At 50.8% G+C, this 26,851-nt stretch overlaps 3 protein-coding genes and 6 non-coding genes across 9 annotated transcripts in view; 6 read left to right on the plus strand and 3 right to left on the minus strand.

The window, feature by feature from the left end:
- The window catches only part of LOC112978522 (zinc finger protein 585A-like), a 159,105-nt gene that overhangs the window by 94,797 nt on the left and 37,457 nt on the right, over nt 1-26,851 (minus strand). The gene's annotated exons all lie outside the window — the stretch shown is intronic.
- LOC112978532 (E3 ubiquitin-protein ligase TRIM7-like) lies at nt 832-12,620 on the plus strand. The gene is made up of 7 exons (XM_026092160.1): nt 832-1,263; nt 2,161-2,256; nt 4,031-4,261; nt 6,766-6,788; nt 7,578-7,693; nt 8,335-8,370; nt 12,106-12,620. Exons 1-7 carry the CDS (start codon nt 847-849, stop codon nt 12,618-12,620), a joined length of 1,434 nt encoding a protein of 477 aa, XP_025947945.1. The 5' UTR covers nt 832-846.
- Nucleotides 14,730-14,802, plus strand: TRNAT-UGU. Its single transcript has one exon. It is a non-coding gene; the product is annotated as a tRNA-Thr (tRNA).
- On the plus strand, nt 14,929-15,000 carry TRNAP-UGG. The gene has a single exon. It is a non-coding gene; the product is annotated as a tRNA-Pro (tRNA).
- TRNAV-AAC lies at nt 16,256-16,328 on the plus strand. Its single transcript has one exon. It is a non-coding gene; the product is annotated as a tRNA-Val (tRNA).
- TRNAL-AAG lies at nt 16,737-16,818 on the minus strand. Its single transcript has one exon. It is a non-coding gene; the product is annotated as a tRNA-Leu (tRNA).
- TRNAT-UGU lies at nt 17,272-17,344 on the plus strand. Its single transcript has one exon. It is a non-coding gene; the product is annotated as a tRNA-Thr (tRNA).
- On the plus strand, nt 18,204-18,277 carry TRNAN-GUU. Its single transcript has one exon. It is a non-coding gene; the product is annotated as a tRNA-Asn (tRNA).
- Nucleotides 18,941-26,439, minus strand: IL4I1 (interleukin 4 induced 1). Its single transcript, XM_026092111.1, has 7 exons — nt 26,242-26,439; nt 22,756-23,010; nt 22,390-22,502; nt 21,714-21,915; nt 21,060-21,128; nt 20,180-20,316; nt 18,941-19,784 (listed from the first exon to the last, which is right to left on the minus strand). The coding sequence occupies exons 1-7, from the start codon at nt 26,437-26,439 to the stop codon at nt 18,941-18,943; spliced, it is 1,818 nt and encodes a 605-aa protein (XP_025947896.1).

Below are 26,851 nucleotides of genomic sequence, written 5' to 3' on the forward strand. Positions count from 1 at the left end.
CTTAGCTATGCCCATCTCCAAGGGGGAGATCTCAACTTGGAGATGTCAGAACACCTGGGCTGTCTTAGGAGTCAGCAGAGGGAAATGTGTGCTTTTTACGGATTGGATCCCTTGACTTATTTTTCATGTCCTCATTAGGAAAAAGACCCAGAACTTGGATTCAGACTGTTCCTCTCCAGTGCAGATGTAGGCAGCTGCCCAGTCACTTGCTCCTAGATGCAGGACCTTGATGCAGGACTAGATCATTATGGACTTGGGAAACTCACCCCTAAATCTTGATATGGGCTTTGCAGCCACATGTGCTCCCTCCCTCCTGTTGCTTTTTATGGCCCCTATTCAGCCCTGGACTTTAACCAAGTCATTTGAGCACCCAGCTGAAGCACTGAGGCTGAAATGGGTCCTTAACGAGAGCTCAGATGGTTATCTGGATCAGGGCCTAGAGCAGCTGTTAAACACAAGCCTTGGGGCTTGGATCTTGCATTTAGCACTAGGTCAGCCAAAAAGCAATGAGACCCGGCTCTGGCATTGGTGATCGTATCCCAAGTGGTTCCCCTTCTCCCAGCTCCCTCCTGCAAAAAAGATAGGAGCTCCAAGCACTGGATTTGCAGGAGAGGGTGAGGGCAGGGATTTGTTCCTGCCCTATTCCTCATCCACCAAAGTGTCCTCGCTTTACCGGGGCAAATTCGAGGTCTTCGTTACCGGTTTAAAGAAATCAGACACTGCAGAAGTGACCTCGGGCACCGGCTTTTTCCTGGAACGGGAACGCCTACTCAGGGCTGCATGCCAAGTATTTGTGCTCCGCGTACAGTCCAAGTGAAATCAGTCTTTGCCCGCAGGAGAGAAGCCATGGCGGCGGTGTTCCTGCCTGGGAATCTCCAAGATGAAGCCACTTGCTCCGTCTGCCTGGAGTTTTTCAAGGACCCGGTGTCCATCGAGTGCGGGCACAACTTCTGCCGGGCTTGCATCATCAAGAGCTGGAAGGACCTTGAGATGGACTTCCCCTGCCCTCAGTGCAGGGAGGTCTTCCAGCAGAAGAGCTTCAGGCCCAACCGGCAGCTGGCGAACATGTCCGAGATCATCAGCCAGTTCACCCTGCGCGGGGCGAAGGGAGCTGAGGAGGACGGGCTCTGCGCGAAGCACAGGGAAGCCCTGAAGCTCTACTGCAAGGACGACCGGAGGACCATCTGTGTCGTCTGCGACAGGTCCCGGGAGCACCGGCCTCACGCTGTGGTACCCATCGATGAGGCGTCCGAGGAGTACAAGGTATCTGTCTGTCCGTCCTGGGGAGCTGGAGGACGGACCTGCCTGTCGCTTCGGGTGGCTTTCTGCCTCTTGGCGGTATCTGTCTCGCTGTGCGTTTGCGCTCCTAGAAAGTTCACGAGCAGTCGCCTGGCTCACATTTTTCCAAGCTTAGCGTGGGAAAACACCGATTGCCCCCTAAAGAGCTGATTGCCGTTTTCTCCCTAGCTTTCAAACGGCTTTGAAAAGCCTCCCTCCCCTCCAGATAGGCAAAACCTTCTCATGCATTAACATCAGTTCGCTAGGGACAGCGTGGGATTGAAAACGGAGCAGCGAGGAGGCTGGCGGATGGTATTTCTTCTATGCAAGCTCCCACGAAAGCCTGGAGCTCAGGGCACGAGTGTCCCACTGCAGACGTTGCCTGCAGGCACTCACCTTATCGGTGGGGTGACCGCTGAAGGAGCAAACACCCTGATCTATTTTGGGTCTGGGCGAGTTTCCAGAAATGAATACAAGTTGCCTAAATCCAGGCTGAGTTTTCTGTTTGCGTCGAGAGCGGAGGCAAGCACGGTGGAAACGGCAGCAGGTCAATGCAGCTGGCATTGCCTCGCTCGGCAGCCGCAGGCTTGCAGCGCCTTCGTCTTTTCTCGGATGTTTCTTTGCATTCGGGTGCACGCGAGGGAGCTCGTGGGGGTCCTTGGGGGGAACGGCCGGGGCCGCAGATGTGTGCGTTTGGGTGAGTTTGGGCAGAGTCGAGCTGGGATGTTCATCCAGTTGCACCTTTGCGAGAGCACCCCCAGATTTTCCTTGCTTTGTCTTTGCACGGCTGGAAAAACAAACCATGCACAGACAGAATAATGCAACAAAAGAAAAGAAATTTAAGAAAAAAAGTACAGTAATATTTTCCCTCTTTGTTCCTAGGAGAAAATCCAGGGCCGCCTGGATTTCCTGAAAAAAGAGAGGCAAGTGCTGCTGGAGTTTAAAGTGAATGATGACAAGAAAACCCACGAGCTGCTGGTGCGTGGCTGAGGTTCAGCGTTACGGGACGGTGGGGAGGTGGGATCCGGGGTGGGATGCACGGACGGGGTTGGGGCCTGCTGATCTGCCCCCGTCTCTTCCTTAGCACTGCTCTGTCCCGATGCATTAATAGGGAAACAGCTGTTTTTCTCCTCCTTCCTTCACCATCAGGGTTGGGGAGGTGTCAGCCAACATCTCAGCAGACCACAGGGACCATTGCCTGGCTCCTACACCAGAGCATCCCTGAGAGCTGGGCTGGCTGTGAAGCTCTCCTCCATCCAAGCCCCCTTCCTCCCTCTTCCTCCTCTTCCTCAGCCTTTTGTCCTTTTGGCCGAAAGCAGCATAGCCTTTGKGGCAGGAGAACCTCCATCTCCCTACTGATAACATCCTTTGAGCGGCTTATGTCCCAAACGCTTGGGACAGTCTCCAACAACCTGGGGCCACCCTTGGCCCATGTTCCTGCCGCACCTTCCCAGAGGCCACGCAACGCTATTATTGTCACTATTTGCTGTTTTTTTCTGGCTCACGGTGCCTGCAAGAGCCTCGGCCTGCCAAGAACTGTGGTTTCACACCATGACGCAAAAGGCAGGGTGTGAAGGAGCCTTGCACGTTTGAGGGCCTGTTGGACTTGTCGGACCTGTGTTGAAGGATGGTGCGGAAGGATGGACAGTCTTGTCCATGCTGCCAAAGGGCACGTTCCTGGGAGCAAAGCGTTCCCAGACAGCCCTGGCTTTTGTCTCGGAGGAGGCTCGTGGTCTGCTTGCAACGACAGCCCAAGAGGAGATCAGCAGAGCAGGCAAAGAGGAGATCACGGGAAAGCAGGGATCTGCGGTCATCTGATGATGTAGATGCCGAAATGCTGCTCCGAGCGTGTACCCTCCACGGCTCCTTCTCCCAGTTTGGGGCGTGGGAGCAGGAGGAGATGACAAGGAGCAGGGGAAACCTGTTGGCCACCAGCCCCCAACTCCACTTCATTGAGAACTGGTGTCTAACTACATCCCTGCTGCCCCAGGGGGAAAAAAGGGGAAACAAATGTGTCCTGTGTAGAGGAGAGAAACTATCTGAGAACTTCTGTGGAGGCAAGGTACCTGTCCCAGAAGTAGTTTGGCATGTCTTCCCTCCTCCTTCTGGAAAAGCATTGCATCATTGCTTTTCCCTAGGTGCAAGAACCTTGTACCTATGTCTTCTGCAGCTGCAAACATTTAATGACACTCACTCTGTGTTCACATTTTTTTTCCCCTACAATCACCAAAGCATTAAGACCCTTCCTTCCCCATTAAGATTCCCAAGTAGCCCGAAATTTCTAGCAGCTGGGGAGCTTGGCAGCCCTGCAGGACAAGGTGGGAAGGCCAGACAGGTATAGAGCGATGCAGCTGAAACGCTGGCTGGCCTCCAGTGAGGTCGGAAGATTGATCCGTGCTGTGCACAGGGCCGTGCAGCAGCTATGTTTCTCCTGTCCTGGACCTTTTCATCCCAGTTTGCACCACTCCTCATGGTGCCCCGTTTTCTCCTGATGCACATAAGAATCCATCTAAGGATTTAGCTCCTTCTCCATGCAGATGACTTTTCCTAAAAAGCCCATATCTTTCTCCACTGACTATAGAGGAAAATCATTTCAGGTGGAGGTGCCCGAGTGGAGGAATGAAGAGGTGGAAGTGAGGTCCCACAGCAGGAGAACCACGTTTTTGCCTTGCCCTCAAGTCCACAATGCTTGGTGTTGTGGCGTGTCATGTAAGAATAACCAACCCGCCTTCTTGTTCTGTTTCGTTCCCAGAAAACCATCGAGAACGAGCGGCAGAAGCTGCTCTCCGAGTTCGAGGGGCTGCGGCAGTTTCTGCACGACCAGGAGCACATCCTCCTGGGCCAGCTGGAGAAGATGGAGAAGAACATCGCCAAGAGGCAGAACGAGAACATCACCGACCTCTCCAAGGAGATTACCCTCCTCAATAAGCTGATCACGGAGCTGGAGGAGAAAATCCAGCAGCCCGTGCTAGAGTTCCTCAAGGTGAGATCTTTGCCAATGAAATGAGCCTTCAGGTCTGAGTTCTGAAGGAGGTCTATCCTTGTCCTTTTTCAGTGTGTTTCCAGCTCTCTGGATCCAGCAGAGGTGGTTTGAGGATAACTACCCTTTTTTTTTTTTTGTACCTTTAACACAGAGATGCTGCATGACAGTGCCTGAGTGCCCTGGGTTCTGCTTTGCCAGCAATAAAACACAGCAACTATCTGGGGCTCAGCAATGTCCGGAAACAGAGGTGTCTTTTTGTGTTTAATAGCCTGTGATAGATTTTTTTCTTCCATGAATTTGCCTGGACCTTTCCAGCACCCAGATTCCTGCATTGAGRAGTTCCAAAGCTTAATTAGACCTTGCATGAAGAGCCACCTTAAACCAAACGATCCTTAAACCAAGCAACTCTTTTTTGCAAATATGGGCCTTGATGGGTTTGCAACACTAGAAATTTGTTGCGTGCCAAGTCACACATGTCCTCTCCCAGAGCTTGAAGGGGGAGAGTTTCAGCTAGGAATAGGGCTGGGGAGGAGCTGGCAAGGACCGGGGATGAAGTCGAGTAGAGAGGCATGTGGAGCTGGGCCCAGCAGGACACGGATCATTGCCAATTTTCTCATGGAGTCCTGGCTATGAAAGGTTGGCTGGGACCTGAAAGTAGAGCTGGGTTTTTGAGTCAAAGTGAACTATTACCAAGCTGGAAAGTATGAGGGAGAGAGCAGATGGGGTTCAGGTATTGATTGCATTAGAAGGAAAGAAGCTGGAGAGAATCCAGCCTTCTGTGTCACCCAAACTTTCCTTTGCAGGCTCCGTGGGATTTGAAAAAACCAAACCCAAACTGCCCACCCCAAAACTGAACAGTCCTATCCCCTGCTCAGGGGTAAAAAACCCCAAGGTTAATGGGTGATTCAGTTTTAATTGATCTTCTTGTGAGCAAAGGAAGTGGATCTTGCTTATGGTACACAYGGATCTGCTTGCTAAGGAAAAGGTGGCACTTTCTGGGTTGTTATTTTTTGAATCAAAACTAGGTTTTAAAGCCTGCTGCATTCCACTCCAGTGGCAGTTTCAGACCTAGCTCAAGCGGGACTTAACCACACGGTGGCTAAAAGGTGCTTTTCTGAAGCAGGCTATACGAAATGGCCTTTGCCAGAGCAGGGCAGACTGTCACCCATCTGAGTGACAAATATTTGGGGGTGAAATTCCCCCAGTGGGGTTAAATTCCCTCCCAGGCCACATGGCATCAAAAGGCTAAGGCAACCCTGAAATCACTGTAAATATTTGCGGAGCTTAAGTGGCGTGACGGTTTTAGTGCCTGGCTATGAGGGAAAAATCACGTCACGTGGTCTTTGCTCAACCCCCACCAATGCACGTGAGAACAGTCGCGTAACAATAGTTGACATTCTTTAAAAGATCACGCTGGAAATCCGCAGCCGGACCCAGAGTGCTTTTTCTGTTCCCTGGGAGATGGTCATGGCCTTCTGTTGCCTTTGAATCGGGTCTGATGCCACTCTCCGTGGGTTATGCTCTTCTTTAATTTCAAAGCAATCAGGAAGGGTAAATAGTGGCACAGACTGGACTCGGAGCATGGGATTCATCTCATCGCCATGCAGCAACTGGTTATGCAAGGTGTTTTAACCTGTAATTTGCCTCTGGGAATCATTTCCACCATGTGGACACCTGGGATGGGATCTATCACCTCTTGGAGGCACCCTGAGCTTTATTTGCTGGGAGTCCAAACACTGTGGAGATATATAGATGTGCAGCTTTAAGGCCACCTTCCTAGACAGCTGAGTTAAGGTRGGTGATGTCCCTTTGGCTCTTAGCTGAATACTGCAGGTGTCCTTCTGTATCTCAGACCTTCACATGGGACAGGTAGCTAGGACAGAGAGCTCAAGTCCTTCTCAGAACTGGGAGACCAGGAAGGAGATACCCAACAGCATCTCAAAGGTTGCCAGATGCCTCCATCTGGGCTCATAACAACAGTGGTCAAATGCTGGAAGAGCAACCAGAGAGGTTTCTGCAGTTCCCCATCCTTGAAGAGACTCCCAACTCACCTGAACAAGGCCCCGGGCAACCTGGCATGCTTTAAGCAATGGGTTGGACTAGAGACCTCTGAAGGTCCCTTCTAACCTAAAGCATGCTATGACTTTGTGGGAACAAAGCTCGAAGCGAGCTGAGATGCATCCTCCTGTTTCCCTGTGAAGTGGTGGTTGTTGGATATTTTTCTGACTAATTGGAATATTTTACGTAGGAACATTTGCGAGGCTGCTTGGCCCACGCAGCAGGGTCCTTAGTAGCTGCAGATGCTTGTGGGCGATTTGGTGGAACTGTGACCTTCCAGAGCTGAATGTTGGAGGCACGAATCCATCCCTGCATGTTTCTGCCATCACGGATGGATGTCCTGGATGGGTTAGGTGAAGGGGGAATTGCTCAAGTGCTGTCTGAGCCAGGGGAGACAGAATGTATTGCACAGGGATTTCACTCATTCTCTCTTTTTTCCTTTCTAGGATGTAATGACCATCTTAAGCAGGTATGGAGCGGTGCTTCTCCCCTTCTCTCATGCTTTTTTTTTCCCCACTAGCACTGTTTAGAGGTCAGTGCTTGCAGTTCAGATACCTGCAAACCCCGGGTTTCTTCCAGCTTCTTGGAAAACTTAGCACTGTCACAAAGTCTCGGATTTCCTTCTCCTACCAGGCAGTTTCTTTGAATGTCAAGCGAGACCAGAACCCCCTGAGTCTTATTTATTTGTGTAACATGAAATTCACCCCAGGACAATGTTTTGAGGCACCACTTAAGTCCTGAAAACAAAATTCAAGCTGGATCGGGAGCTCCAGACATTGCACTGGGCTCTGCCCGAGGTGTAAGAGCTGATCCAGCAGGGCACTGGGAGCCGTTCCAGTGGCTTCAGGGGACCTTGAGGCCTTTGACAYGTGGTGGCCACAGCTGAGGGACATCAGCCAAGAGGTTTTTAACAGGTAGACATGCACAAACACTGGTGTCCTCAGCCCAGGCGGATTGAAATCCTGATGGGATGCTAGCAGCACTCAAGCCATGAGGTTAAGAGCGGTTCAATGGGCTCCCAGTGGGCTGGGGTCTAAGACGCCAGCTCTTGTCGGAGAAGGAGGAGGATTATGCACTAACTCTATGCTATATCACGATGGGAAATTATCCTCTGGGCTCTCCAATAAATTTCCCGCAGCGTTCCCTTTCCAGAGAGGAAGGTTTCGGGGGGAGCATTGCATGCCATGAACGACAAAATAGAAGGAAAGAGAGGGAATAGCGACAATTTCCTCATCGCTTCCGTTTTTTCCCTTTGCAGAAGCGACCAAGTGAAGTGTCAGAAGCCCGTACCGGTTTGCTCGGATATGAAAATGCACGTCTGCAACTTCTCCCTCAAGACCGTCGTCCTGGAGAAAGTCTTGAAGAAATTCAGAGGTAGGCGGAAGCGAAGCCACGAGTTTAAAATAGGCATTGGCCTTTAGCAGGCGTCGGGAGAAGGGGAGAGGATTGCTGGGGATGCTGTGGGTGTCCCCAGGCCCCTTAGCATGTGCTTGGCCAGCGGTACCAAAATAGCAGAATAAATCATGTTGGAAGGGACTTTTGGGGGACTAACGGAGAAGGACAGATGCCCTTCCAAGCTGCAGACAAATGCAATACAGGCTTTTTTGAAGGGGGGAAAAACCGAGGCGAGTGTGATTTTAATACAGTAGAACCCTGCAATTTTCAGTTCTTGTATTGTCGGCAGCCTAAATAATCGAGCTTTGCATTTAAAGCGTTGCAATTTTAAAAACCAAACCCCCTGTAGTGGTGCAGAAAAGCCACGAGATGGTGCTAAGAGATTTGGCGACCCGGCTCTGCACATCAGCGAAAGCAGCAATTTGGAAATGTGCGGTGGGTACGGTTTGAGTTCAGCCCATCGAGGTCTCAGGCTTGAGCTGAGCTAATAATTAACCCCAGCGCTAATTATAGCAGAGGTGAAGGTCCCTGTAAAGGAGTTTATTGTTATTATTTTTCGATTCCCCCTGGCGCTCTCGGGATCTCAGCTTTGCCACTTACTGCCTGTCTTCTCCTTCCAGAAAACCTGCGAGACGAGCTGGGAAAAGGTGAAAAAGGTAAAAGGAAAATGTTTAAGACGTAGCGCCCCAGAGCAAAGACTTTAAATTGTGGTTGTAATTTGCAAAGCCAAAGAGAGGGAAAAAAAGAGAAAGGCCCTCTGGAGATACATATATTTATTYATTTTTAATTTCTTCTCTCTCGATGATTTCCAGATCCAGCCTGCTCAGTTCGAGAGTCAAAAGACGCTTTTTCTAGCTGACGCCGGGGATCTGACAGTTAAGCTAGGTCCTTTCTGCCTGTTTACACTTAACAAACCTGCAGTGAGGAACAGAAAGAACAGATATTTGAACCTAAGACGAATTYGTGGCCTCCCAGTCCCTCCATCTCATTCCCTCTGCCCTTTCAAGCCACAAGCAAATGCTTTAATTCTGCCAGATTTGCTCTTGGCCTGGTTTTAGAGCAGGGTCCGGGACCAGTGTCGCCAYACAAGCCCATGCTCAGGCTCCTATTTTCCACCAGGGTTTGGGGSTGGATGGCGTGAATCCTCCAAAATCTGCTTCAGTGCAAAGTCAAGTGACTTAAAGTCCCTGGGGCGGCAAGAGGAGCAAGTTGGCATGAGAGTGTATGAATTCACACCTGGAAAAAAAAACCCAAACAGCTGGGTTGGTCCAGACCAGCTATTTTGGTGCATTGAATCTGGTTGGTTTTCCATCGGATAGAATAAGAAGCCCCAATGTGTTGAGCCTGGGGGTTGTGGTGGTACAAGACGGACACCAGCGAGCCGGAGCATCTGCAGCCTTCATGGCAATGGGCTTTACCGTGTTCCCCTATCACAAGCCCGATCCCTCCAACTTTGCACTGTGGCAGATGYGGGTGGTGGGCAGCTGCTGCTAAAATCTGCCCCGATCCTCCAGCTCCCTTGGCCAATAGCGTAAAGATGACGTAGCCATGCCCGGAGGAACATTTGTATGGCCAGAGTTACACCAGAAAAGCAAAGCCTTCTTTGCAAAGAAGGCTTTTTCTTGCTTTTAAGGCGGTGGTTTTCAGCAYGGGGCCTGCAAACCCCTCAGGGAAGACCGAGGAGGATGGGATGTGGGTTGGATCCTTTCTAAGAAGAGCCCAGCTAAGACGGGCCAGACTGCGTTCACACATGCCGTGGAGGGAGACAGCACCTCCAGACACCTCTGGGAAATGTTGGATGGGTCTGCAAAACAGGAAAAAAAAAAAAAGGCTGACAACCACCGTTGAAAGCAACACTGGAGGAAAAACCCTCATTGCATGTCCATGGTGGTGTGTGTGCATGTGTAGAGGTGTAACTCCTCTGGTGTAGTCATATCAGCAAACCCTCTGAATGCAGATCAGGCCATAGTTGCACTGCAGATTGTCAGGGGGAGCAAGGTGTGAAGAAGGGAGCGGCCAAAACCTCGTAGCAGTCATTGCATCCCACTCCTCTGACGCCCTTATTTCATCTTCTCCGAGAGCTTTGAGTGCTCCAATATTTCTATATGAAGCCTCTGTTCCTGGAGTTGTACTTTTTTAAACAAGCAAAATTGTCATTTACTGTCCCTGCAGCCAAGGCGAAACTTGAAAACAAATCCTAATGACTCTGATGTCAGGAGATGCCAGAAGAAGGGACAAAAACACCTTTAAAAAAGTCTAGGATCCAGGAAATCTCTTGGTCATCCAACCCATTCCCCCAATAGATGTGTTCAAAGCGTACGTGTCCATTAGCACCTATCTCCTGTTCCGATATAATATTGCAAAAGGCAGAAGACGTTATTTTAAAGCCAATCTTCCAGCTTTGGGGAAGAACCTAGCAGCTGGTGCTCGAATGGAGAAGAAATGCAGGGGTGGTCGTCTGCCTCTGCCCTCTCCAAGCCTTTTCCTGCTTGACATGGGATGTACAAGGACCAAGTCTTGTCCTGAGCCTCGGTCCGTATATGAATGTTATTTACTGATAAACAAGACCGCATTTTTTTTTTAACTTTGTAAGAAATATTGTTTCCTTGTTAATGCACAAGGTGATTTTTAGGTCTCAGATGCTTTGAAGGAGAAAAGGGCCTACAAAGGGTCCTTTCTCTTTCCTAGTAAGAGCGCCAATATCCCTCACCCTTCCTGTGGTTGCTGTTAGCTTTCCAACCCACACAACATGCCACCAAGACTCAGTGTTTTCCAGCCCCCGTGTGGGAGTCATCTCATTTGCCTTTAACACCATGTCTGGGCTGCTCTTATGAGTTGCTTGACCAAAGCATCGGTTCCCTTGAMCATGCTAGAATGAGAATGGGAGGATGAGTAGACTGAAACCCCAGCCCTGTGCAAGTCCCTGCTCTTCACAGGACCAAGCTCTCAATCACATCATAGACCTTTTTGTCCTTCACATCCAATTTTCAGGCCCAGGTCTGTGGATTTCGGAAGAGCAAAAGACATCCTGGTGCACCATCCAACTCCTTTCCACTCCTAAGGTCCCACTTGATGCAATCTTAGAGTCCCCGAGAGCCACAGAAAGTCTGGTTCATACACGGCGACTTTGCTAACTACAACCACAATTTGAGGTCACTAACGTGCTAGCTGTTTCCTTTGAGCCTGGTTTGGGAAGGGGAAAGAAATGTTAGTATCAAACCCCATCTACGTGCATGCTCCTTTTGGGCTGTCCAGATGCGACCTGGTGTGTAAAGATGCCCTTAGGTGATGACTTTCCATGAGGATTTGTTGTGGTGGGGCAGTCTGGGATAAAATACTCAAGAATTTATGATTGGGTGTGGGCGTATCCCATCCTGTCTCGTACATTGGATGAGCCAGAAACAAAAAACAGAAAAAAAATCCATTTCTTTGGGAAAAGTCTCAATCTAAGGTCCATTTTTACTGTATGTAATTGCTAACCGTCCGCATGTGGTTTTATCTTGTTCGTTGCTACTAATAGCCCTGCGTTATCGTCGCTCCGGTTTTTAGCAGCAGTTTTGCCCTTCCTCTTTTCCCCACRAAGGGAACGCAGTTGTCAGCGTGGGCATCCGGGAGGATGGACAGTTACCGCCTGCTCTGCATCTAAGCGGTGCTGGCCGGTGTGGCTGCTGAAGGACCACGAAGTGACCGTACAGCCGAAGGCTACAACGCAATTCTAGTTCTCCTGCTAGGAGATCCTGAACCACCCCAAATGGGTGCTATAATGCATTTATTCCTTTTGTCCCAGATTATTTCCAGAGCCTTCTGGCTGATCACGTCTTCCTCATGCCTCCAACAGAGCATTTGCCTCCCAGGGCAGAGGAAAAGCCACAGTGAAGTGGTCCATCTCCCACCTTTTTTCCCCCCTAAGCATGAGCTCTTGGTCACGATATACCAAGATGTGCTTCACCGCACTGTTCTTTACCCTCACATCCAGCAGATGGGTCTTACCTACTAAAGAGGATGTGAAAAGGCAAGGTAGATGCCCATCCCACATCCTTAGCTGGGACTTTCCTCACCCACCTCTGAGGTTCTCGCTCATGAAGCTTGTCCCTGTGCGGGCGTAGAGAGAAGGAGCATATTTGTACCATCTAAAATTAACCCTCTTAAAATTAGCCCCAAGACCCCAGGATTCCTGCAGAGTCAGTGATGAGAGGAGGCATCTTAGAGCCAAGCCAGCATCTGAACTTGGCTTGCTCTCATGGCAAACTGTCCAGGAAGAGCAAGAGTTGTTCAGGTTGGGATGTGATTTGGCAACAGATTAAAACAAACCCATCCCTTGCTTGGTCTTTGAATCGTTATCACTGATATTTAGTTACTATTATTATTACTGTCATTGCTGTCATCAACAGAGGACCTGACCCTGGATCCTGATTCAGCAAACCACCTCCTCATCCTTTCTGCCGACCTCAAGACCGTGAGGATGGGGTGCAGGAAACAGGAACTGCCCGACAACCCCAAGAGATTTGACACGAATTCGCGGGTCCTGGCTACCACGGGATTCAAGTCGGGAAGACACTACTGGGAAGTGGAGGTGGGGGCCTCGGACGGCTGGGCCTTCGGGGTGGCCAAGGAGTCCGTGAGGAGGAAAGGCCTGACGCAGTTCTCCCCCGAAGAAGGCATCTGGGCGGTGCAGCAAAACGGAGGTCGCTACTGGGCTGTCACCTCGCCCCAACGCACCCCGCTTTGCCTCAGCCAGAAACTCAACAAGGTCAGGGTCTACCTGGATTATGAGGGGGAAGAAGTGTCCTTCTACAACGCCGACAACATGCACCACATCTTCACCTTCAACGTCCACTTCCAGGAAAAGGTGTTCCCCCTCTTTTCGGTCTGTTCCACCGTCACATACATCAAACTGTGCCCCTGAGATTTACTGCAAGCTTCTTGGAGGGCTTATTTCCATAGTCTTCATGGGACAGTGCCTGCACACCAGAGATAAGCACCAGGGACTCTTGGTAGACAGGCAGGCAGATAACTAGGTGGGTAGGTAGATAGTCAGGAAAAAAAATAGCCCTCCAGCCCTTTGCTCATTCTGGAATTAGTTTCAGCCGGTGGGAATTTTCCAATGGTTTCTTATCCTATTGCTCCCAACAAGCTGTAGCCACAACCCCTTTGCTGAAGCTGGCTCTCCAGCCCTGTTTGCAGGCACCTTCACCCCAACAACATTCAGAAGGAGGAAATTAAGCTTATTAGCTACACCTGTGGAGCAATTGGATTCAGATGAGGGTGCGGCTGGCTAAAAAGGCCTCAGCTGGGGGTTTTGGCTTTTTCTCTCCTGCTCTGCTGCTGCAAAGGTAAGTGTCCTAGTGAAGGTCTGGTGGCCTGGTTATTTTTTCCAGGTATTCCTCCTAAAACCTGGGCTAACATTGTGCCCCAAAGACTTTTTCCGTGATGTTGAGATGGTGGCCTGAGCTCTGGTGCTGTCTGGGATGATCTGAACTGTGGGGTCACCTGGATCTGATTCCTCCTGGAGGGAAGCCAGGCTATGCCCAACAGTGGAGAAATGGCCATTGTGTTGGAGGAAGTTGAGGTAGGAGAGACTATTGGCTTTTGGTTGCCTTCTCCCATTGCCTTGAGTGCTCCGTGCTTGATTTCTCTGTCTATAGCCCCTCTGGGCAGAAGAGATATTGCTGCTGCTCTGGAAAAGACTGGAGGGTGCTTTCCTTATGAAGCAATGAATTCTAACCTTGCTCCGGTGTGTTTGTCCCGCTGGATACGAGCAAGAAAAAAACAAAACTGTCCCTAGAATAGGTAAAGCATTAGCAGGAGACATGTTATTTCTTCTGTGACCTGGTGTGAGTCCTGTTTGTATGTGACAAATGCTGCTTCTCTTGCAAACCTTGGGCAGGGAATCACATATTGCACAAGCAGATCGGAAGCCTCCAAGGTTGTTTACTAGGCCGTGTACTAGCAATAAAATCTGAAGGTGCTATCTGAGCTCATCTTCTCCTCTTATTTGTTATTAACAGCTGCCAAAATGCTGAAGGATCTCAGCATTGCATTCCCTGGCCTGACTGAAGGGCCATCCCGCTCACTAGCCTAAATAACTGCAGGTGTCTAGAGAAAGAATATAGATAGAAGGCACACATATTCTGCTCTTTCCACCCCTCTCTGCCCTTAGACCTGGCCTATCCCATGACAAATGTCTCCCCTTGGTTCTCTGTCCTAGGTTAAAGGTTAAGTTAAAAATCTGGGCAGCCTTTGCAGAGGAGAGGGTGAGACATCTCTACCTGGGTTATTCCAGGAGGCAGCTCCAGTCTCTTCTCCCTGCTTGTACCTCGGTTAACTCTGCTCCAAAAACTAGCACTGGGAAATGCCAGCACCTAAAGGGGCTCAATCCAGGGCTCTGGTGTTATAGCAGTGTGGGGTATATAAACATATCGGTGGCTACGAGGCACGCTGGTCTCCTTGCTGCTGCAATGTGCCATCATCCTTGGCACAGAGTCAGGAGCAGAGTGATGCTGAGGGCAGGTTTGGAGCTCTAGTAAAGTGAGGATGGTTGTGCTGGATGTTTTTGGAGACCTCCATGCTGGATGTCAGGAAGGAGCAAGGGGAACAAGTGGGTTAGAGACTGGGACAAGGCTCCTGGCTTTTGTTTGCCACTCTCCTAGGCTGTTTCTATCCTTTGCAGTGTAAAGGGTCTCTCCTCTTTAATGAAAGCATCTGCTCACCTTTGCAAAGGGAGGAAAAAAAGAGCAGAGCAAAGCTGCAACCGCAGCCCTCGTTTTTATTGCTCTGCAAAGTGAGCTAGCATTGCCTTTTTGACAGCCTCCAGCGAGCCCGAGGAGGTTCTTACTTGTTTCCGGGGGCAGGTCTCGGGGATGTCCGGTTTTCCTGGCCCAAAGCCGGGGGAAGAAAAAAAAAAATCCCGGGAAAGGCTGCCTGGGAAGGAGGGAGAGGTGGAGCAGGGCCGGGGCGCTCCGGGAGAGCAGTCTGGCTGCACGCATGCAGCAGCGGCATTAAGCCACCCGGCGCTGGCTCCATAGCTCAGGGGTTAGAGCACTGGTCTTGTAAACCAGGGGTCGCGAGTTCAAATCTCGCTGGGGCCTCGTTCCTTTTTTTCTCCCCCTCTGCGCTGTTCTTACCCGATTTATTCCCGGTTGGAGCCCGGAGCGGAGTCGCACGGAGGCAGCGGAGCTCGCAAAGCCGCAGCGAGCGGGGGTTTAAATAAGAGCGGCTCGTTGGTCTAGGGGTATGATTCTCGCTTTGGGTGCGAGAGGTCCCGGGTTCAAATCCCGGACGAGCCCGTTTCTTTTCTCTCTTTTCCTTCCTCCTTTTTTTTTTCCCCCCCCCCTCTTCCTATGCCTTATTTCCAAGCGCGATCGTTCCCTCCCTCCTGCAGTTTTGCAGGCGAGCCCTGCTCCAAGCTTTTTGCTCGCCGCGGCTGCAGCCCTTCCCGCAAAGGGTTGCGGAGATTGCAGCTTGCAATGATCATTGGGGAAGCGCTGGGGGGAAAAATATATATATATCGTTTCTTCCCTTCATCCCCTCTCCTCGGACTGTGCGATTTCTCCAGGCTGGTTCTGAAAGCAGGACGGATCCCTTCACCGGAGGCTGAAGCAGCCCCGGGCCATGCAAAAAGCGCGGGTGGTTTGTAAAGGATTTGGGGGCGAGGGGAGCTGGATCCGGTCCCGCAAGCTGGGAGCGGGGGCAGCTCTTCCCCCAAATTGCAAAGGCCCCCGGAGGGTGAAACGTGCAGGGAGGAAACACGGGAAAGAGGGAGCTGCTGCAGATCTGCGCTCTTTTTAGAGGAAAACAAGGTTAAGACCCAGCTCAGAGGAAGGAGCATTGGGGAGAAATGCTGGGAGAAAGAGCCCGAGCTGCGTGCAAGGGCAGAGCAAGAGCTGAGCATCCCCTTTTTTTGCAGCATATAGGAATGCAGCAGCTCTTTTGCTGTCAGCTCTCCTGTGCTGATCTTGGCCGAGCCCCAGGAGGGGCAAAAATGTTTTTATTAATAGTAACCATGAATAAGCGGCTCCTGCTGTGTGTAACTCTAGAAGCTGAAATAAAAACCATAGTCATTCAGGAGCAGGGGTAAATCAAGGTCAAGACGAGAGACAGGGAGGCAGAATGGGCAGGAGAGAAGCAAGAGAGAAACTTCTTTCTCTTATGGCAGAGGAGGAAGGCGCCAAAAGAGCTGGCTGCTTTTAACTGCCTTGCCAAAGAAGGATCAGGAGTAGGTACTGCAGGTTGAATTATAACCCTGCGTCGTTCCCATATGGAACAGCTAATAGCATCTTCCTAAGTAGTCTATAGGAACACGCTGCAAAAATCGCGTTAACGAGCCTTTTTATTGCCCGGCTGCCCCTTGAAGCCAGGTCCAGCAGACAGATCCCGCTGCGCACGGGCATGCGGTGAAGCAAGGCGGATTTCTCTGCAAACAGCCGGCCAAAAAGGGAAAACGCCTAGAAACAGCAGGACTAAGAGCCCCTTAATTATGTTGGCCATAATATAATTATATGGCCAGAAGAGCGGTATAGCCGGAGAATATTTAGCGGGTGGGTTTCTGTAGTGTAGTGGTTATCACGTTCGCCTAACACGCGAAAGGTCCCCGGTTCGAGACCGGGCAGAAACACCTTCTTTTTCGCCCCGTTCAGGGGTAGGAAGCGATTAAACCAGTGCCGAGTTGCAGAGGGTCTCGAGGGTTTGGGGCTGAAGCGAAGCCTTAAATCGAGGTTTTCTTGCGAGCTGCCCTCGCAGCGAGTTGCATCTTGGAAGTTGCATCCGGGATCCGGCAAAGAAGGGAGAGATCTGTCCCTCCCTGAGCCCCCTCTTGGCTTTAATTCCTTGGCTTGTGATGCACAGGTAGGAAAGGGGGAGGGGGGGTATTGGGGGAGATCAGCCTCTGCAAGAAGGGGAGATTTAAAAACGGGGGAATCGGGCAAGCTAATGAATACCTTGGTTTTTAAATCCTCCCGTTAGGCACCTGCGTGGTGGTGGGGAGTGTAGAAGGAAAGGGAGGAAAAAAAGGAAAAATAAGTCCTGGCAGCGGTGGGATTCGAACCCACGCCCCCGAAGAGACTGGAGCCTTAATCCAGCGCCTTAGACCGCTCGGCCACGCTACCTTGGTGATAAACACTGTCCCCTGCTGCTCTGTTCTGTGTCTGCATCGCTTCCCTGACCTCCAAAAAAATCCCTTTTTCCAGTCTATTTTTGCAGCTTGCAAGGAGGATCTGCAAGGCTCACTTGGAAGGACGCAGGAGGCATCGCCAGCCGGTGAGGAGGAGCGCGGCTGGGCAGCCTCCTCCCGCCGAGGGCGAAGACCGTGCCCTGGCCTCGCGGAAGCGGCGGCTGCCTTTTTTTTCTTGCAAAACTCCCTTTTCCTTCAGCCGGGTCGCGCGGCGAGTGGTCGGCGCCTCTCCTCCCGGTTGCTTGCGGGGGCCTCCACCGCGAGAAAGRGTGAATTCACCCATAAAATTCGCCTTTGGGCGCGATGTCGCACGCAGCGCGTGCAAATGATGTTTGCGCCCGCGTTCAGCCCTTGGTGGGAAAAGGTAAAAAAAAGGCTTTTGTGCCTAGGCTCCATAGCTCAGGGGGTAGAGCACTGGTCTTGTAAACCAGGGGTCGTGAGTTCAAATCTCACTGGAGCCTTTGCAGAAGGGGTCAGGGGAGTGGTTTCTCCTCCATTAACCGGTAAAATAATGGTATAGTGACTTCAGTGAAGGTCCACCAGCCAGAAATGCAAATTTGGCCCAAATGTTGGCTTGTAGCATTTACTGCTGGTGGGATTGGAAGTGCTGGGTTATCCAGAGGGTTTAATTCCCCTTCCCCAAGCTTTTCCTCCCCCCCCTTCCAGTCTGGGAGATCCCTGAACTCGCCCGTCTCAGGGGGATGTTGTGCAAAACCACCATGAGGTGCGGAGGCAGCAGGCAGGGATGAGGAAGAGGAGGCCAGGCCTTCACCTGGCTCGTTGGTCTAGGGGTATGATTCTCGCTTTGGGGGTGAGAGGTCCCAAGCTCATAATCCTGGACAAGCCCCCAGGGTGAGGCAGCTACATCTTTTCCTCTGTCCCGATGGTATTTCTCAACTGATTAAGGAGCTTTGACCATCTGTCCTGCCAGGAATCAGCAGGTCACGCATGGACAAAGCTCTGCTGGGCATTTCTGCTGCTCAAGTTGAGGGTCAAGGAGGATTTTGATGTCCAGCTCCTCTTTCCCTCACGGAGAAGATGGAGGAAGGGAAAAGCCATTGCAGGAAAACTGGGATGGGGGTTCACATGGTGCCTTAACTGCTCCCGGCCCAGGTCTTCCAACCTTCAGGCTTTGTTCCACCGCCCTTGCAGAGAACGGGTCAAGTCAATGCTACCTAATTTAGGCATATCCCAAGGGTCCCCTTTTATCTACCAGAACTATTTCCTTATCTCAGCTGTGCTAACCATGAGAAACTACAGTCTGGGAGCATCCATTGGTCCCTCCGCGTCATTTTACTGCCTTTTAGGGCTTTTTGGCGTGTCTCTGTGGCGCAATCGGTTAGCGCGTTCGGCTGTTAACCGAAAGGCTGGTGGTTCGAGCCCACCCAGGGACGAGGGTGGCTTTTGCTTCCCTCCTGAGTGATGGCAAATTCATGTATAAGCATAAAGAAGCCAGGAGGGCCAGGGGTGGCAACTCCGCTTGCTGAATCCTCCCCTTCCAGGCTGACCACGGAGCAAAACTCGGGGTCAAGAGGTGGGTTTGTATCTCATGGGAAGGCAAAAGATCTGAGAAAGGCAAATACGTACCTTTATGATCCTGAATTTCTGGATGGCCGAAGGGAGTGAGGTGAAATGATTTACCCTTGCCAAGACTCCTTCTCCGGCCAAGGCCTCTCTACGGGAAGGTGGAAGCACCTCGGAGACGAGGGAATGATAAATATTGACTTTTATTCCATCTTAGGTGTTCCCAAAAGTACTTTGTAAATAAATAATCTTATTGCAGCATATTCGTACAGGAGTGATACCAACTCACGAAACCTGCTTAGAGTTTACTTTCCATTAGTTTTTCCCTCCAATCCCCATAAATATTTAACCAGGTAGTTTTTAGTCTCCTGTCGGATGACGGACAGCGCGTTCTCCATTTCTCTCTAACACCTTTGGGCAAGCTCCTGATGTGCTTCTGCTGACTCAGTTTGGAAATAAATGTGTTGATACCACCTAAGGTGTGTTCAGCCGTAGCTGGTGGCATCCAGCGAGCTCAGCCCAGGGGACCCGTTTTAGAGTTCCTCCTTCTCCAAGAAACTCTCCGGCTCCTCCTGCTCCGGCTCCCGCTGGTCGTTCTGCAGCCCGGCTTCGCTGCTGTCGTGGTGGATGTTACTCGCCGCCCTCACGGCGGACTTCATCGCGGAGTCGATCCAGGCGTGAGGCTGAGCCGTGTGTTCTCCTGCAAAATGGACCCTGCCTTCGTGCTCAAACAAAGCCTGGGAATAGTCAACAAACTGGTAAGGGGTGAAGGCAGCAAACGCCCCCAAAGAGTGTTTGTCCAGCTGCCACTTCTGTATCTTGTACTGGTCGCAGGTGTACTGCAGATACTCCTTGCTCACTCGGTGGATTACCGAGAGGTCCTCAAACACCACGTCCAGGCACTTCTCGTCCGTGAGGGGCAGGAAGAACTCAGCATCGTCATTCCAGGTGTAGGAGGCTACAATCACCCCCACCCCGCTGGAGAAGTTGTGGCTGGGGTAGTAGATAAACCTGGAAGGGCGACTGGTGATCGACTGACCTCCTTGAATGCCGTCCTTCTCCCAAAACTTCTCGGTGCAAGCCAAGACCACCTTGGTGGAGCTTGTGTAGTGGATGGAGCGGAGGGCATGGGTCTTCTCAGGAGAGAGTGGTGGCAGGAAATGGATGTGCCTGGTGGCTTTTGCCGAGGACGTGACAAGAACGTAATCGGCAGTCGCTATGCTTGGGGCCAGGGTGTCCGGAGCGCGGTAGAACACCCTGACTTTGTTCCCCTTCGTCATAATTTTCTCCACCGTGCAATTTAACTGGACGACCCCTGGCAACGATTCGTGGAAGGCTTTGGGCAGCAGGTCGAATCCCCCCGTGATTTCATCAAAGCTGAAAGGAAGAAGGAGTGGGAGGTGAGCAAAGCACCCTGGCTTTTAGGAACTGCAAGACCTAACCTCTTCTGGAGATAACTTGGAGGACCCCAAAGCTCTGCTGCTAGGAGCAACATGCAGGCCCTCACACAGGACCATCGGGCTAGGAGGGACTGCTGGGTCTGAGCCACATTCACTCTCCCAAGAAACCATCTGCAAATACTCAGTGTGAGGGAGCTGCGCCCCCTCTGCCAGAGCGCTGGAATTGGCTATTTTGCGTATAGTTATCTCCCTCGTGATATTGCCGCAGGTCCAAAGACCAAGAGCAATTCGGGAACTCTGGAATTCCCCCTTCCAGTGGATTTCTGCGGACTGGTACAAAATGGGGCTTTCCATAAGAGAATTTGGTCTTACCGTTCCTCATCGGAGAAAATATCGAAATCCCACAGCGAGGAAAGAAAAGACAAATAAAATCCAGAGTCCTCGTTCATCAAGTCGCCAATCATCTGAACGGCTCCTCTGCTTAGGTTTCCTACTTTAATCAAATACTCCTAGAAAAGCCAGGGGTAAGAAGGAGAGTTGCCTGGTGATGGTATCTCAGTTGGTGTACATATCCCCTAAATATCTTGAGGCAGAAGTCAGGCCCTGATGCCTGGTTCCTGCTCCTGATCTGCCTAGAGCCTGGACCAGAAGCTTTTCTTGATGCAGCTCTGTAGCTTCTTGGGAGAGGCCAATGCCTCCTCCAGTTTGGGCTGAGGGAGCATTGGCCTTTCCAAGAGGTGGAACGTTTGGTTTAATGAATGTCAAGACTGAATGTTTTGACGCTTTCGGAACCAATTGTCCAACCTGTCACAAACTTTATCCCTGGCTGTGATTAGCCTCTAGCGGTTGGCATCTTCATCCACCTCCCTCTGTCAGGCTGGACCAAATCAAAATATGGGGTGGAAGCCAACATGTTCCGGATGGTGTAATCCCTCCCTAGTGCTCTTGATGCTTCACCAAGTCCGATTGCGAGACCCGTAATGGCAGAACACAGCTAATTACTTTCAAGAATGTTTCCAGCCAACCTCACCCTGCTTCTCTCCTCCTGCCATACAATGAGGCAGCTCTAACTCCTCCATCGGAGCGATGTTTGCTCCTTTCTTGGCATTTTAAGTGGAAGGCAGATTAGGAAAAGGGCATCAGGAAGTGGTGACGGAGGAAAGGATAAGACTAATTCAGATATTTTTTTTTTCCTCAAAGCAAGTTTATCAGCACTGGGAATTAAATGTAATCACAAGCCAAAGCCCTTTACCTTGGTAGAGAAGGAGTCGTGTTTAGCCAGATACTTCTTGCAGTCTGTAGTCTGGAATCTTTTGAGGGCCTGCATAGGAAACATTGGTATATTTATAATGAGGAAAAGTGCATTTTCCAAAAAGCTGCCCCAAATTCAGTCCTGATCTGGTAGGACTGATCCGACCACGCTGAGACAGCTATAACTGCAGGCTCTGGAGGGAAACAGGAGCTCGCTTCATCTGGAAGAACACGGTATCTGAAATAAGACAGATGAATTGCACCTGGAAAAAAGTTTCTCTTCTTCGACCATAAAGGGAGCTGGGGGCCACCAGCTCACCCATGTGTCTGCATCTAAAGTGAAACCGGGTGGACTGCAGCTCTCCTAGGTACCTTCACATGGCCCTAGTGACCATGGTGGTGAAGTGCTCCAGATACACATCAGGACCACCTGACGGGGAGATCTTTCCTCCCTACTTGGTGTGGACCAAGTCACATCCACCCGTCCACGTTCAGAGGCTGATCTGCGTTGCTCTGAACACGGGGGTTTAAGTGGGCACCTTATCTCCAGGATGCTTCTCTCCCGACTGCCCCACAGCTCGGAGGGAATAGCCTCAGCATGACATAGACGAGCCCCATTGCTGGAAGGTAGCTCACCTTCCCCGTAGCCACATACCTCCTTTAGTGCTTCCTTGTAAAGCTGGCTGGCACTTTTGCCCCTCTCTGATGGATTCACTGGATATTTGAGGATGTCGGGATTTCTATCAACTTCCTCAGCTCTTGCTTGAATGCCATTCACCAAGTACCAGGTGTTCTTGTCTGTCTGGATGAACGGGTTTAGCTTCAGGTCAAACTGCCTGATAAATTCGCGGACGAGCCTGGAAGAGAAAGTAGAGCAGATAGGGGTGAGGACACTTGCAAGCCACCCAAATTCAGCCACCAAGTTACCCTGACACGCGCAAATGCTGCTACACTAATTTCTTGACAACGGAAAAACAGGAGAAGAAGGAGATGTCATTTAATCCAAATCGTTAGATGCCTACAAGGACACTCTTCCGTTGACTGTGCTGGTGAAGCCACGTATATCACTTTGGCTTGAGAGTGGAGATCACGGCTGTTGTAGGCACCACCACCTCTTGTGTTGAAGTTGTCCTGCCTGCTCCCAACTCAGTGCAGCAACCACCAGGCAATGAAGAGAGGAGCCCTTTGGCTTTTGCTCTTTCCAGCTACCAGTTGCTCAAGGATGTACCCAGGAGCAAGAGCCTTCAGCCTCATCTTTAACCACGACTTCATCAATCAATGTGGGCTAGTTCCTCCACTGAACGCGGCAGGGAAGTAGGACGGCACCTTACTTGTGTTTGCTTGGCAGCCGCATAGGTCCCAGCTCCGCGTACCAGCCCGATCTCTCCTCCCGGTGCGTTCTGATCCGCCCGCCAACCCGACTGCTGGTTTCCAGAATGGTCACCTAGAAACGGGCACAGGGCTGAGCTTACAGGTATTTGCGCGGTAGCTGTTTTAAGCAAACCGCTTGAAACGCAAGTTCACGGGCATCTATGGCCCTTGGAGCGAGCTGCGTCCCCTCCGGATGGCTAAGGAACCATCCGCAGATCCCAAACTCTCCGTGTTGCCCAGGATCTCGCCACCTATGGAGCCAACAACCCTCTAGTGCAGGAAAACGGGGCACAGCCGCTCTCCCTACCCTCCACGGGACTACTTACTGCGTGCCCGGCATCGCGGAGCAGCTTTGCTGCCGTAAGCCCACTGATTCCCGCACCGACGATGACCACCTTCGCTGGATTAGTTGCGTTTCCCAGCCCTTCTTGGACGATCTTCAGCAGCTCATCGTAGTCTTTGTCGTGGAGGCAGTACTCGGGGAAACTTGAAAACCTCTTGGCGCTTAGGAGACCTGCCACGAGGAGTACTTGGAAAAGGACTGGGAAGAGAAGAGGAGAAAATAATACAATGAAGGCACTCTGCAGTCAGGGTGCAAGTTCATGCCTGAGAGGGAGGCGACAGCACAGATTTGCTCCGAGTATGTTGGTGTCCAAACCCCCAAAGAGCAGCAAATCAACCCCAAAGAGCAGCAAATCAACCCCAAAGAGCAGCAAATCGGTTCTCAAATCAACTGCAGTGGTTATGAAATCTGTGGGAGTCACAGGATCAGCAGGTCTCTGACTGCACCCTGTCAAGGGGTGTATGGGAATGCGATTTGAAGAAGTCAAGCCCAGGGTTTATAGAGATCGTTTCAGATACTCGGGTTCTGCTCGTGCAGCTACTCTGCAACAAGGGATGGTAATTAAATATTATTAATGAACAAGGAACTAGGGCAAATTTAAAAAAAAAAGATGAGACTCTTGCTCCAGCTGCCCTCCTTGTTATATCAGTGACTTGCTGCATTTTTGCTGCGCTGGGTGGAGCGAGGGTGCAGTAGCTCAGAAGACGTTTAGATCAGATAGGTGAAGATCCATGATGGGACTTCTTTATTTACCTAAAACTAATTTAGTTTCCACGATTTCCTATGAGGGAATAGCAGGCGGATTGAAGCCAATCAAAATAAGGATTTCTCCCAAGATAGACGTGCCAACATTATGTGAATCTTTTCATAGAGAAGGGAAGTTTGAGCAGAAACTAAGTCGGGAGTTTCTAGTTTTGGTTTCTGTTCTCCAAAGTAATTACAGGATAAAATTCATTTGCTTTTCTTTCTCTCTGCTGGTGCTAGGTTCCTTCCAGGAAAAAAATATTTTAAAACCACACCACAAGGAAGTTCATACTCATGGAAATTCCCTGTGGAATTCCTGCTTTCCCTGAAACAGCCGCCAATTTGCCTACAAGCCGGTTCAAAGTGCGCCAGCTGCAAATAAACCTCAGAGCTGTTATCCTCTAGGTGGTTTTTCCCAGACGCTTGCACAAGACTCCAGAAAGCAGATGTCTACAGCCTGCAGTGCTGAGCCGTTTTCCTGAAGGTGCTGATGGTGGCGGAAAAAATAATTAGAAAGCATCTCCTGCAGTTGGAGAGGTGAGCACGTTCACAGCAGTGTGGCCTTCTGCCACGGGCTGCAGAAGGTGATGATGCAACGATAACAGCACGTGGACCTGCTGGCCCCAGCGCTGCTGCTGCGCCAACCTTCCTGGAGCATGCGGGACACCGTGTCGACCTGCGTTTCTGGTGCGTGTGTGGTGCATCGTAGCCCTGAGCCAGAGATCGGTCTTGCTGCCTCCCTCCCCACCCAACGCGGCAACCCCAGGGGCCGTGTGGAAGACGGGGAGATCTTTCTTGGGGATCAGAGTCCCTCTGGGAAGAGAGCAGTGGGTCGGGACCAGCTCTGAGAAGCACCCCATGATCTCCACCTTGGTGGCTCAAGCTGGAGAAACCATAAACCTAATGCAACGAGACTTCCTCCAGGAATGTCCGAGAGGAACCCAAGCTTACGCCTGCGTTTCCTTCTCTCCCTGTGCATCTAGGCAAGTCGCGTTCCCCATACGTGCAAGGGGGACCTCCGGCTGCCCGCAGTATTTGCCGGGTCAAGGTCCATGTGCTCGTAAAGCTCCCTAGCTGAAGATAGGGAGGTCCCTGGCTGGTGCCATCGGGATGTGCCACCAAGTGCCCCAACGTGAAGGCAGATATCCCACCAGAGGAAGAGGAAACCCGGGTGCCGAAGGCAGGAGAAACCCAGGTAAGCCAGCAGGAGAGCTCTAGCTTCGGGGGAAGAGTCACTCACCAAGCCCGGCCATGGTTCCGGCAGGAAGGCAAGTCACCCTCTGAGATTACTTTTCATTTTATACCCTGGCTTAAGAAAAAAAAAAAAAATCAGCTGTGGCAGTCCAGAAACGCTCTGCCAATCAGCGCAACCCAGAGGAGAGTGAAGTGTGGTTTATCACGGGATGGGGAAGTAGCTGTCTGGCACTTACTCAGTTCCTCTGCGTTTTTTTTTTTTTTTTTTACTCACTGGCATTACCCGCTTTGATCACGAGCCATTAGTTTACGGGACATTTGGCAAAGTGTTGCGATCATCGGAACGCGATGACGGTGACCTCACCCCTCTCTGGGACAGCCGGAAAGCTTCCTGGTGGGGAAATAGTTGGGCCGGTTTCCCCACTGCACCAAAGGACGGGCTTTTTCGGCCGTCTAAACATTAATGTGGGCTTCATCTCACACCCCGGGGAGACCTTTGAGCTAGGATCCCAAATCCACCTTTCTGCAGTGAAGACATGTCCGTGCTTCCAATGCTTTTAAGCAGTGCGTAATGTTTGGCTGTGTTAATCCTCTTCCCATTAGTTGGGAAGGAACCTGCAGCTAGATGCTTCACTTAAATGGCAAAAAATGGGCAAATTGTACTTTTTTTTTTCCCAGAATGAGCAACTTTCTGTGGTTGAGGGACCTACCAGAGCACCATAACAAGATCTTAGAGAAGATGCCTTAGCTGGTGCACACAGATCACCTCTTACCTCCACACACTTGTTCTTGACTCTGTGTAGGCACCTCGATTAGCTCACAAACCTTCCTTTCCCCTCCAAATTCAGCCTTTCTCGTCTTCTCTATCCTTTGCCTTATGCCTAACGACTGTCGTTATTCAGTTAGATGGTTTGCTGATTTGACTGAAAAAAAGAAACTGTTGGTGTCACTGGACAGTCTTCCTCTGACAAGCCTTTTTCCAGAAATGTTTTGCAAGTTGCAATAGCAACGGGTTCTTTTTAGCACTATATTCTGGTGAAAATCCAGGATTTTGGGGGGTTTTTTGTTTTTTTGAAATGCTTTCGGTTCTCCTTCCATTGTAGCCTGGTATTACAGGCATCAGAGTGGAAGCTCCATTCATTAAAAAGTCCTTCCCTTGTGCTATTGAAAGTCTGATCGCTGGACGTCTGGGCATCTTCCCCAGCCATCAAGACAGCAAGGCAAGAGCAATGTGGTTTGGCCTGCTGGTCTTTTTTCTGTGCCACTTCCTTCTGGTTTTTGGTTGCAACATCTAGAGTCTCCTCTACGGAGTTGATCTCAAGAGCATGCTTTATCCTGCTCAAGGCTTGAGAATATTGCAGGGGTTTTTTGCTACGTTTAAGCAGTTTTGAAGAATTGCGGCGGGGGATTTGGGGTTTTGGAAAGACCACGCAGTGTGACCTTACCCATGCCTCCAACTTGTCCCATCTGCCCCAACGCTTGGCTTTCCCGGCAACGTGAGGGTAGACCCAGCCTCAAGATGGGCACTCACGTGATAGTGGTGGGCTGCTTCAGGGTCTGGATTAGGGTTTAGATCCAGCTCAGGGCTAATCCAGCTAGGGAAAAATGTGATCAACGATAATGTGGATCTGCTGGCTTGGATCACGAGCATGATCAGCATGCTGGGACATGCATGGTCATGCAAATGCAGGGGGCTGCAGCAGCCCCAGTCCTGGAGCAGTTTAATCATCCCGTATTCTCAGTTTTGCTGCTGGGACTCGGTCAAGGAGGTTGGATGTGCTTTTAGCACCGTCTCGGATGCTGGCCGTGCTTCTTATAGGGTCCTTCAAAGACGCAACTTCCGCAGCGTCTTTGCCTGCTGATGCATCAAAATTGGGAACCGAGTCTGCGTGTCCAATTTAGCAACTTTCCTCGTGCAAGTTCCCCTCCGTCTTCATTCAAGCTGGGTGACTTCATGTCCATAAAACTTTCCTGATGAGAAAATGAAAAGGAAAGTGTCTCACGCGTGTGTTGTTTTTTTTCCTTCCCCTGCCTCAGTTCTTGCTGCTTTGAGCTTTTTGTCCCAGAGCCTTTTTCCATTTGAGAAAAGCCACCAGCCTACCTCTTTGAAGTGCTAAAGAAACCCAAATCAAAGGCTTCTT

Source organism: Apteryx rowi, unplaced genomic scaffold (genome assembly GCF_003343035.1).
Source record: "Apteryx rowi isolate R43461 unplaced genomic scaffold, aptRow1 scaffold_940, whole genome shotgun sequence".
In the NCBI taxonomy this organism is placed as follows: domain Eukaryota; kingdom Metazoa; phylum Chordata; class Aves; order Apterygiformes; family Apterygidae; genus Apteryx; species Apteryx rowi.

What these genes read in the sequence shown, in the direction of transcription:
- IL4I1 (XM_026092111.1), bottom strand. Translation starts at nt 26,439, where the DNA reads ATGATTAAACTGCTCCAGGACTGGGGCTGCTGCAGCCCCCTGCATTTG. An exon ending in ACAAGGAAGCACTAAAGGAG is followed by an intron (nt 21,129 to 21,713) that starts GTATGTGGCTAC and finishes TTTCCTATGCAG; the next exon opens with GCCCTCAAAAGATTCCAGAC. An exon ending in ACGACTCCTTCTCTACCAAG is followed by an intron (nt 20,317 to 21,059) that starts GTAAAGGGCTTT and finishes TGGCTTTTCTAG; the next exon opens with GAGTATTTGATTAAAGTAGG.
- LOC112978532 (XM_026092160.1), top strand. Translation starts at nt 847, where the DNA reads ATGGCGGCGGTGTTCCTGCCTGGGAATCTCCAAGATGAAGCCACTTGC. An exon ending in AGGCGTCCGAGGAGTACAAG is followed by an intron (nt 1,264 to 2,160) that starts GTATCTGTCTGT and finishes CTTTGTTCCTAG; the next exon opens with GAGAAAATCCAGGGCCGCCT. An exon ending in CCGTGCTAGAGTTCCTCAAG is followed by an intron (nt 4,262 to 6,765) that starts GTGAGATCTTTG and finishes TTTCCTTTCTAG; the next exon opens with GATGTAATGACCATCTTAAG.